This window comes from Elephantulus edwardii, unplaced genomic scaffold (assembly GCF_000299155.1).
Source record: "Elephantulus edwardii isolate Elephantulus edwardi_28Jun2011 unplaced genomic scaffold, EleEdw1.0 scaffold00101, whole genome shotgun sequence".
Lineage (NCBI taxonomy): Eukaryota > Metazoa > Chordata > Mammalia > Macroscelidea > Macroscelididae > Elephantulus > Elephantulus edwardii.
This window is the reverse complement of record NW_006399851.1, coordinates 2647453-2660102: the sequence shown is the minus strand read 5'-3', so window position 1 is coordinate 2660102 and position 12650 is coordinate 2647453. Positions and strand designations below refer to the sequence as shown.

General features: G+C 35.7%; 1 protein-coding gene across 1 annotated transcript in view; it reads left to right on the top strand.

Annotated features, from left to right (window-relative positions):
- LOC102856623 overlaps positions 1-12650 on the top strand; it is a 587398-nt gene that overhangs the window by 417691 nt on the left and 157057 nt on the right. Inside the window, exon 11 of the mRNA XM_006891623.1 lies at positions 4463-4626. Within this exon, the coding sequence (XP_006891685.1) occupies positions 4463-4626 (164 nt within the window). The remainder of the gene's footprint in view (positions 1-4462; positions 4627-12650) is intronic.

Here is a 12650-nt window from a genome sequence, read left to right as displayed (position 1 = left end):
ATATATATATATGCAAAATTCCAATATTTAGAGGGTCACTTTACTATTTCTTGATAGCTAAGGTTTGGTAAAGTTTGATAGGTTATTGATGCTGAAGATTAAGATTCATAAATTTGTCCTTACTTTGTCTCCTAGATTCTTGATCCACTGTGACTTAGTTTTGGCATGTTCTTGTTATGTCCCATCAAGTTGCCTGCAACTCATGGTGACTCTGTGTACAACAGCTCTGAACCCTGCCCTATCCTTTGGCAACCCCGTTGTCTTTGACACACCTACTCCCATTAGTTCAGTCACTGAGTCAATCCCTCTCATTGAGGCTCTTCCTCTCTCGTGATTTCCCTCCACACTTCCAAGCATGATGTCCCTCTCCAAGGATTAGTTCCTCCTTGTAACATGCTCAGTGTATGTCAGACGAAGCTTCAGAATCCTTGCCTCCAAGGAGCAGCCTGGTTTCATTCTCTCTAGGACAACCTCTTTGTTCTCCTAGCAGTCGATGCTGTAATACCCTTCTCCAGCACCACAGCTAAAGGCATCAATTCTCTTTCTATCATCTCTAGTCATTGTCCAGCTTTCTGATCCATAGTAAGTAATTGCAAAGACAACAGCCTAGATTAGGTGCACCTTAGTCTCCAGACTAACATAGTTGCTCTTCAGTACTCTGGAGAGATCCCTGACTTCAGATTTCCCAAAGCAATTCTTTTGATTTCCTGGCTGCTGATACCAAGAGTGTTGATTGTGCAGCCAAACCAACTACGGTTGTTAACAATCTCAATCTCTTCACCATCTATCATGATGCTGCCTATCGGCCCCGGGGTGAGAATCTGTGTTGTTTTTGTTTTGTTCTGATGTTGAACTTTAATCCCTGTTTAGGGCTGCAGTCCTTTACTTCTGTAGCAAGCACTTCAAGGCCTCCTCAGTTTCAGCAAGGAGGGTTGTGTCATCTGCATAACACAGATTGTTGAGTTTTCTTCCAACCCTGATGCCACATTCCTCCTCATAGAGCCTAGCCTCCCAGATGATCTGTTCAGCAGATAGATTGAAAGTTAGGGAGCTAAGTCACATCCCTGGAGCACATCTTCCCAGTTTTGAACTTGCTATTTTGAATACTGTTTCCTTGCTCTGTTCTGATGGCTGCCTCCTGGTCCAAGTATAGATTTCCCAAAGGCAATCAATTGTTCTCAGATTCCCATTCTTCTCAGAGTCAGCCACAGTTTGTTGTGACCCACACAGTCAAATGCCTTTGAATAGTCAATGAAACACAGACATTCCTCTGATACTCTCTGCTATCAGTCAAGATCCATCTAACATTAGCTGTATTATTCCTAGTACCCTAGCCTCATCTAAACCCAGCCTGTACTTCTGGTAGTTCTCTGTAGATGTACTATTCTAGTAGATTTTGGTGAATTTTCAGCAGAATCTTGATTGCATTTCATATTAATAATATTGTTTGATAATTCCCACACTATAGAACATGAGATATGTGTATCTTGTTTGACTTTTTTTGCATATAGATTTCTAGTTTCTACAAGTCCATTTGTTAAAGAGGCTGTTATTTTCCCATTTAATGGACTTTATTTTCTTGTCAAATATCGATTAACCATAGATAAATGGGTTGTTTTCTAAGTTCTAACTCCTGTCCCTTTGGTCTATGTGTCTGTTCTTGTAGCACTAGCACAGTTTTGGTTAGTATGACTGTGTAATAGATTTGAGATCAGGAAGTATAGTGCATCTTAATTTTTTTCTTCTTCTTTGATAGAGCTTTGCTTATCCAGGATTTCTTTCCTTTACAAATTAAGTTGGTGATTTCTTTTTACATTTCTTTGTGAAATGATGTCAGGATCTGAATTTAGATTGCATTAAACCTGCAGACTGATTTAATTGGTGTTGACATCTTCACAATGATAAGTCTTTCTATCCATGAATATGGTATATTCATTCTTTCATTGATCTGTTTCTTTTTGTTTCCATGGATATAATAAACTTGTAATGAAATGATATTTGCATTGGAGAGGAGAAAGCCAGGAAAAGGGCAAGGAATGCTGAAGTAAAATAGAAAAACAGAAAACAAAGCAAAGATCCAGAAAATAAAGCAAAATATTATATTGAAAGGTAGAAAGGGCTGGATTTTAAAAACCAAAAGGGAAGAACATGGTTGGCATTTCTCAATCTCAAGTAACTGAAGAACAAACTTAAGACTTAAATTTCAATGCTGAAGGAGTCTATGGGCAAAAGATCAAATAATGCAGAAAACATCTAGAGAAGAAATACAGTCACTATACCCAAGAGAATTTATTGACACTGAATTTCTTCAGGAAGTAGCTTACGATCAAGACTCATTAGTACCAAAGGAAGAAGTTAAAGCTGCAGCAAATGCATTAACAAAAATAAAGACTCAAGAATCAATGGAATATCAACCAAAGCTTTTCAGGAAACATATGCAACCCTGTACCTGTCTCTGCAAACTAAGTCACAGATTATGAGGATGGCAGAAGATAGGATAGAGTCCAGATCTGTTGTTCTTCCGATCACTGTAAATCATATATTTAACTCAATGACACATAAAAACAACAATGTCAACATTGAATTTCAGGTGTTAAGTAGTCTGTTCAATTTGTAGTAAGTTTACAAAATAAACAAGTATTTTAAGCACTTAAAAATTAAATTTCTATCAAATCTGCTTCAGACAGAAGTAAATATTTTCATTAATCTACTTATCTTTTATGGCTTAAATTCAGAAGTTATCAGTACGTAAATAAAACATTTACATTGTCAGTTAAAATCCATGCAGTAGTACCACAGATGTAAACCCTGGTAATCTTCTTTCATTAAGATTACCACTTTTGTTTATTCAATTACAAGTATACAGCACATATTTAAAAGATTATGAGGGAAATAAGAAAAATCTGGCTCCTCAACCAGACAAAAACTTTGTCTGATTTTGGCTTTTGTCTTTGTTTAATTTTGTTTGTTTTTGTTGCTGCTTCTTGTTTTTATCATTTTTAAGAAACAAAGAAGATCTAGTGATCTTAAATATCTTGAAAATTTAAAATCATATTACTTTCAGTAACATATACCTTTTGTGTATTAAAATTAATATAGATCCATGGATCTAGGATTAAAACCAAAGACTATAAACTTCATTAAAGAAAAGCTTGGAAGAACTCTAGAAGTCCCAATCCACAACATAAACAGTCTTCCAAGTACCCTGAAAAATCTACAACCAGGAGAGGATAAAATAGATGAATGGGACCTTCTAAGAATTAAATCCTTGTGCACATCCAAAACCTTCTCCAACAGGGTAAAAAGGGAAGCCACAGACTGGGAAAAATATTTGAGAATGACATATCAGAAAAGGGACTTATATCTAGAATTTATAAAATACTCGAGCACCACAAGAAGATAAAAATAAACAACCCAACTGAAAAATGAGCACAGGATATGAACAGATATTTCACCAAAGAAGACATTCAAATGGCAAATAAATACATGAAGAAATGTTCAAAATCTCTAGCTCAAAGAGAGATGCAAATGAAAACAACTATGGGATATCATCTCACCTCAGTAACAACAACAAAATTTAACAGAAGAGCAAACTACAAATGCTGGCGAGGTTGTGGAGAAACTGGAACCCATATTCACTGTTGGTGAGAGTGTAAAATGGTGCAACCATTATGGAAGGCTGTATGGTGGTTTCTCAAAAAGTTGGAAATAGAAATACCATTTGACCCAGCAATTCCACTACTGGGAATATACCGTAACCACTACCCAAGCAGATATATGCACACCCATGTTTATCACACCTTTGTTCACAATAGCAAAGAGATGGAAAGAACCTAAGTGCCCAAGAACAAACAAATGGATAGAGAAGCTGTGGTACATTCACACAATAGAATATTACACTACATTGAAAAACAAGGAATTCATTAAATATTATACAAAATGGGTGACCATGGAGGACATTATGTTGAGTGAAATATCTCAGTTAAAAAAAGACAAATACAGCATAGTGCCACTGTTGTAAAATGGGACTGACATCAATGTTGGGGGGAGACTGAGAAAGATAGGATAAATGATATATACTACACTGAAACAGATGAGGGAGAGACCTGTTTAAAAGAGATATATGTTTAGGTATTGTTGTCATGACAGATGTCCAGAACAAAGGCAGGCTGCATAGTGGAGTTGACTTGGGGCGGGGGGAGGGATTGTATAACAATGAAAGAGTTTGGTGTTTTCTTTTTTTACTTTTCAAATTGAAGAGCAAACTAGGGCAGGGAAAGGGTGGACAGGGAAGAAAGTGCAACAATGAATGAATGGAAATCCAAAGTCTCTGTAAACTTTCATTAAAATTAATAATAATAAAAAAGAAAATATACATCATAAGAAAAATATTAATATAGATTGTGCAATTGTAGCCATTATTTTATATTGTTGGTTTTTATTTTGTTTTTTTTTTTGTCAGCGGCTTACACATAATGGGGATGCACCTGTAGCTGATGCAGTAAAACTCTACTGGGCATTTATAAGAACCAATCAGCCAGAAATTCTCGGTGTAATAATCACAGTGCTAGTCCACATCCTCCTGTTCATCATTTCTTCTTTGAGTTTTTACGTGTTTTGTATCAGGTAAGGCACATTGATTATTTTATTTTGGAAAATGTTCAGCTTCCAGTATTTTATACACACACACACACACACACACACACACACACACACACATGCATACTCTTAGATTAGAAGTACTGAAAGATGTATAGATGGAACCATCTTTGCATCTCTGTGATAGATTATTTCCTTGGTTGTGCAATATTCCATGATGATTGGCAAGAAACTCTTGAGGAAATATTTTCCTGTAGTTTAAAGAGCTAATTTTGCTATGAGTTACTAAATTCGTTTCTCCAAACTGATATAAGTATATTGAAATTGATATTCAAAGACAGTTTTGAAGATATACCAAAAAGCTTGTCTGATATTCTCTTTTCTCTTCCTCTTAATCTACTTTCTTCCCACTCTTCCCATACTTTCCAAAAACACCACCAAAGAAAAAAAAGTTTTTTTCAGTTTTGATCTTTAATATCATAATGTTTCTCCTGCCAGCTCACATATATATGGCAAGCCCCAAGCCCAAGCACACTGCCATCAAGATGATTCCACTTTATTATTTATAAATTTGTGGGGAAAGACAAGAGTTGTGGAATAGTTTGTACTTCACTACTAACCTAAAAGTTGACAGTTTAAACCCATCTAGAAATAAGTACTGGCAATATGCTTTCCTTAAGATTCCAATAAGTCAGACACTATGGAATAATTCTAACCTGAAGCAAATGGTGTCACTATGAACAAAATCAACTTAATGACAACATAGTTGATTGGTTGGTTATAAAAAAAATAGTAGGAAGTGGTTAATATGGAGCTGAGAAGAACAGAGAAGAAAAACCCCACACAGATGTGGAGAGAGGCAAAAAAAACAACAGCTACAGACCTCAGTGAACATACAGCACTTGAGATCATTTTGGAAAATTTAATAGAATTTAACTAGAAGAAAAAAAGAGGAAACATGTTCCTAGTCATAGGGAAGAATGCATATATGTTCACAAGAAAGTATGCCTATTCATGGACTATCAAAAGTACTTTGAAACAATTGGATTACAGGATAATGGTAGAAGAGAGTTGACTGAGGAAATATAAATGTAGTCAAAGAAAAGATGATAAGAAATGTCATGCAAAGGAACTTGGATTTATGCTAATGATGAAGTGAAATATTAAAAAAAAACCCAACTTTAAAATACTAAGAAGTTCACTTGTAGTAGAAAGGAAGATAAATTCAAGAGTTTAGAATTCCAAGTGTAAACCACGAAAATAAGCTTAGAGAGTGATTTTTACAGTTGTAGCAAAAAGTTCAAAAGCCTCTATTTCTAAAAGTTACAAATAAGTCTGTCTTAGAGAGGGTGAAACCAAGTCTCTCCTTTTAGGCCAGGACTTTGAAAGTTCGGTCCTTGGAGAAGGACATCATGCTCGGAAGGGTAGATGGACAGTATAGGAGAGGGAGACCCAGGATGAGATGGATTGATACAGTGCCTGGGGCAATGGGGATTGGTTTATCAGAATTAGTGAGACTGTCTCAGGACAGGGAAGCGTTCAGAGCTGCTATACATAGGGCCTCTATGCATCCCAGGCGACTTAATCAATAACACATTGTATGACGTTTAAAAGCAGAAGTGGCATCCACTTCCAAAACAACTTGCCTCCAGACACTCTATGAGCTTTGATAAATATTGATAGTTGTGGAGGGGTTTCAGGCCTTTTGTTCATAGGATGTCTATGAGTTGTGCCTGCCTCGAAGGCAATCAACAACAACAACATATAAAAAATGTAATATTGGGAGGACACTTACTATTTAAGAGACAGCATAATTTGGTGACTAGTTTGACTTTATAGGTGAAGGAGATGATAACATTTGGCAAAAATTTACGTTTTGAAGTTTAGTAGTTAGGTAGACAATTGTTTTGTTCCCAAAGACAGAGATTAGAGAAAGCAAATCTTTCCAAGAAATATATAAAGCTATATTTGCATTTATGTTGACTTAAAGATGACTCTTATATGGTCAAGGGTAAATATCTTGTGAGAAGCTGGACAGCTGAATGTAGAGATCAAGAAGAATACTATAAATTGTAAAATTATGCGATTGAAGATTTGAGATTCTTTTACTTGCAGAGATAATGATTGGATTGCTGTGGGATGGAGGACTGATTATGTTGTAAATGATAAGTGGTCAGAAAAAGATCTCAAAGAATTAATTTATTATGAATGCAACAAAAATAAGTGCAGAGCTTAATATGTAGAAATGAATATTACAAATGAAAAAATAATGTTGAAAATACAGGAGTTAAGGAAGTAAGGCCACTGAAGACATGAGGTAGAAAATGAAAACGAACTTTAGGAAATACACTTTAAGGAAAAGGATATTTTTTTCCCCTTCATGTCATAGGAAGTTACTTCTTTCCTTTTAGGATAATTTTGTTATGAAAGGATTCCATTTATTGGATGTTCCTGACAGGGAGCTGAGGGGAAGAGTTAAATAAGAATGAGTTGGTCTTAGGTGCCATGAATAGGCTTCCACCCTCTGGAGACTCCATGCGAAATTAAATGAAATGCTATTAAGTCCTGTCCCATTTCCACGATCAGTGATAAATTTAAACATTTGGTTACATAGGGTTTTCTTGACCTAATTTTTTTTCTACTAGTTTATTTACAAAACTCGAATACAAATTTGAACAAATTCTTTCAATTTCCCTGACCCCCCTCACCCATCAAATTGTACAACCCAATGATTAATTCCTCCTCCCCCAGCACATCCACATCCCTCTACTTCCATCCTTTCCCACCCTTCCTGGATTCTTATATTCATTCTACAATAACAGTTTTATACAATATTTATCCTTGTGGAACTGAAGTCGTTAACTCAGTATAATGCTCTCCATTCTTTCATAAGTTAGGTCATAATTTTCAAAGTTATTGCTCCTGCATGCTGCATAGTATTCCATTGTTTGAATGTACCATAATTTCTCGATTCATTCATTTGTGTTTGGACATCTGGGCTGTTTACATGTTCTCGTGATGGTGAAAAATGCTGCTGTGAACATTGGTGTGCAAATCTTAGTTTGTGCCTCAGTTCTAATTTTTAGAGACATTTCTCTTGGTCTTTGTTCCTAGTCTTTCTCAATCTGAAAACTCCACTGATGCCAGAAACTGTTGAGTATCATAGCAACACATACACCTATGTTGTCAAAAAAATGGCAGATACTTGAGGGACAATACCTGAGAATCTAGCCCAGATATTTCTCATAAAAGGCTAGAATTTTGACATAAAGTCAAGTGATATTCTCTATCACATTGTTGCTATTGTTACAAGCCTGCTACTCATAGCGACCCAATGTGCAATAGCTCTGGATTCTGCCCTATCCTGAGCCAGTCTCACTGTCTCTCACACACCAACCTCCATTATCCCAGTTACTGTGTCAATCCATCATACAGGGTCTTTCTCTATGTCATTGTCCCTCTATATCTCCAAGCCTGATGTTCCTCTCCAAGAACTGGTACCTTCTGAAAACATGTCCAGAGTCTTGCCTCCAAAGAGCAACATGTTTCACCCTCTCCAGGTCAGACTCTTTTGTTCTCTTGGTAGACCATAGTATTGTCAGTACTCTTCTCCAACACCACACCTAAAAAGCATTGATTCGTCTATCATCTCGAGTTATTGTCCAGCTCTCTGATGCACAGCACATATTTGCAAAGACCGTGGACAGGATCGGGCGCATGTTGGTCTCTAGATTGACATCATTACTCTTTAGTACTCTGGAAAAATTCTTGATAGCAGAATTTCCTAAAGCAACTTGTCATTTGATTTCCTCATGGCTTGTGCAAAAAAATGTTGATTAGGTTCTGAACAAGCTGAAATTGTTAACAATTTCAAACTCTTCTCAATCTATCATGCTGCTGCAATTGTCACACTGTTGAGAATCTTGGTTTTCTTGGTGCTGAGCTGAAATCCATATTGAAGACTGAAGTTTTTGTCCTTTTCAACAAATGCCTCGGGTCTTCCTCAGTGTCATCAAGAAAGGTTGTGTTGCCTGCATAACACAGTTTGTTGATGAGTCTTTCTCTAATCCTGATGCCACATTCCTCCTCAGGAATCCAGCTCCCCAAATAATTTGCTCTGCATGTAGGTTGAGAAGATATTGAGCCATGACACATCCCTGACATGCTTCCTTCCTGATTATGGACTATGCAGACTTGTTCCTGATATAAGCACAGGTTTTGTGTGAACACAATCAAGTATCCCAGGATTCCCATTTTTCTCAAAGTGAGTCACAATTTGCTGTGGTCCACACAGTCAAATGCCTTTGCATAGTCAATGGAAAACAAATAGACATATCTCTAGTACTCTCTGCTATCATCCAAGATCCATCTGACATTGGTCGTGTTGTCTTTGGTGCCATGGCAATTTCTAAAGCCATCTTGTATTTCCGGTAGTTCTCTGTTGATATACTGTTCCAGTCATGTTTGTATAATCTACAGTAGAATTTTGTTTGTAGGTGGTATTAGTGATATTGTTCAACAATTTCTACAACCTGTTAGATCTTTTTTTTTAATTTTTTTAGAGTGGAAATAAATAGATCTCTTCCAGTCAGATCGCCAGGTAGTTGTCTTCCAGATTTCTTGGCATAAATGGTGTGTGCTTCCAAGGCTGCATCAGTTAATTGAAACAAGTCATTTGGTATCCCATGGATTCCTGGGCCCTTATTTTTTATTAATGCCTTCAATGCAGTTTACACTTCCTTTTTTTCATTACCATTGAATCTTGTTTATATGGTACTTCCCTGAATTTTTTCATTGTCAATCAACTCTTTCTGGTACAGTGACTCTGTGTATTACCTCCATTTTCTTTTGAGGTTTTCTGGGTCATTAACTATATTGCCCATAGCATCTTTCAATATTGGGACACATGCTTAAATTTGTTTCTCAGTTCTCTCAGCCTAAGATATGCAGAATGAATTCTTCCCTTTTTATTGTCCAATTCCAGCCCTCTGTCAATTTGCTGGGATTACTTGGGATTGCTGTGATACTGAAATCTTTGCCACTGGTGTGTAAAATTCCAGAAGGATTACCCATCATAGACGAGTTTTAGTTGAGCTCCTTGATTAAGACAGACTAGGAATCAGGATGTACCATCTACTTATTAAATAAAAGGCTTTTGAAAGGCCTATGAACACGAAACAAAAAGGCTATAATAGTGTAGTGGCAGAGCCCAAATTAGAAGTTAGTTGAAATGAGGAAAATCAGTAACAAACATTGTTTAACAATTGGTACATGGGTTGTACGTAGCTTGAATGTTGGAAGACTGGAAATTGTTAAAAATGAAATGGAATGCATGAATATTATCATACTAGGCATTACTGAGATGCAATGGACTAGCTATAGCCTCTTGGAATAGATAATCATATCATATCATATACTATGCAAGAAATGAAAAACAGGAAGAATGGCGTTGTATTCATAGTAAAAAAGTCAATTTCAATTTTTTCCTGAAATACAATGTTGTGAGTGATAGCATAATAACAATACACATGCAAAGAAGACCCATTAACATGACAATTATTCAAATATATGCTCCTATACCTGGAGCCAAAGAGGAAGAAATTGAGAATTTTTACCAAATTTTGCAGTCTGAAATTGACCGACCATGCAGTAAAGATGTGCTAGTGATAATTGGTGACAGGAATGTAAAAGTAAGAAACATGGAAGCAGGAACAGTAGCTGGAAAACATGGGCTTGGTAATAGAAATGAAGCTGGAAATATAATGATTGAATTTGTATTTACAATGATTTATTCACTCCAAATACTTTTTCTAAAAGACACAAAAGATGATTTTACACATGGAGTTCACCTGATGGGCAGCATAGGGATCAGACTGACTACATTTGTGGAAGAAATTGTGGAAGAAACTCAGTATCACCAGTCAAAACTAATCTAGGGGTAGACTGTGGATCAGATCATCAATTACTCATATGCAAGTTATGACTGAGGCTGAAGAAAATTAAAATAAGTCTGTAGGAACTAAGGTTCAATCTTGAAGCAATTCCTTCTGAAATTCATGATCATCTTAAGAATAGATTTGAGGAATTTTTTTTTTAGATTTGAGGAATTTAACACCAATAATAAAACATCAGATCAAAGATATCATCCATGAAGAAAGTGAAAGTTCATAACAAAAACAAAGGAAAAAGAAGAAATTGAAATAGATGTCAGAGGAAACTCTAGAGATTGCACTGGAGCATCAAGAAGCCAAATCTAAAGGAAAACATGTTAAAGTTAAAGAGCTGAACAGACAATTTCACAGGGCAACCTTGGTAAATTATTAGGAACAACAAAAATTACAGGAAATAATTTAAAAAAGAACTTAAAAACCGGTAATCTCATAAAAATATATATTTGTTTAAATTTGTTTTCAAGCTTTGCCATATGTATTTATTTTTATTTTTTAAATAATTCCCTAAAAACTGTTTTCTACATGAATTTTAAACTTAATATTATATGATAAATATTTTTCTACTGTATGCTACCTTCATAAACATTTAATGTCTATGCAATATTTTATACTCCATAAATAGTATAAAATATTTGGGGTTTTTTTCTGCTGGATAATGCATTGTTACCCTTTTTGTTCATCCTGTAAATAAGAGTGATTAACAGCTTAAGGCACATCTTCATGGTGACTCTATGAATCACAGATCTAAGCCTTGCTTTATTCTGTGTCATCTTCATTGTCTCTAACACACTGGAGTCCTTGTTATAGTCACTGTGTCAATCCATCTTGTTAGGAATCTTCTTTTTTTTTCTCTGACTTTCCCCAGACTGCACCCTCCTGATAACAGGCACATAGTATGTGAGAGGACATTTCATAGTCCTTGCCTCTTAGAAGCACCTTTGTTGTACATCCTCCAGGATAGACTAGTCCGTGGGAAATTCAGTTATGTTTTCCATTATACCATTATTCAAAAGCACTGATTCTTTTGTCCTTCTAATTTATTTCCCAATATACCCAGATGCTTATGAAGGAATTAAAAATATCATAGCTTAGATCAGGAATGACTTACATTTTAAACTAGCATCATTACTCTTTAGCACTTTGGAGATATCCTTGACAGCAGATTTTCCCAGAGCAACACACCTTGCAATCTCTTTACTGATATTCCTTGGAAGGGGACATCATGCTTGGAAAGATGGAGAAGTCAGCAAAGGAGAAGACTCCTATTGAGATGGATTGAAACAGTGACTTCAGCAATAGACTCTAATGTGTCAGAGATTTTAAGGATGGCACAGGATATGGCAGTGTTCAGGTAGGCTGTTCATAGAGTTCTATGAGTCATGCCGACCTTGATGACACTAAAAACAATTACCCTGAGTATTGATTTCTTGACTTCGCTACTCTGAGTGTTGATACTGAGGCAAGTAAAACAGGTGACAAAATCAAACTTTTCACATTTTACAATTACATTGCTTATTGATCCATAGGCAAAGAGTTTTTTATTGATGTTGAGATGTAACACATATTGAAGGCTGTAGGCTTTTATGATCTGCAGTAAATGTTTCAGAAACTCTTCACTTTATGTAAGCAGGGTTATGGCATTTTTTTTTAGTGCAGATTCAATCCTGATGCCATAACTTTCTTCATATAATTCCAGTTTCTCAAAATATTTGTTCAATATAAGGACTAAATAGGTATGAAGAGAGAATACAACATTGACACACATCATTCCTGCTTTTAAATAATGCCCTGCCCACTTATTCTGTTCAAACCACTGCTTATTGTTTTTTGTATAGGTTTCTCATGAGCTCAATTAAATGTTATTGAACTACCTTTCTTCTAAATGTCATCAATAATTAGTTATGATCCATACAGTCAAATGACTTTTCATTGTAAATAAATCACAAGTAAATACTTTTCTGATAGTCTCTGCTTTCAGACATCAGCACTGGTATCCTTTATGTCATGGCTTCTTCTAAATTCAGCTTGACTTTCTGGTAGTTCCCTGTTGATAATCTTCAGCAATATTTTGCTTATGAGTGATATTAATGATAATGTTTA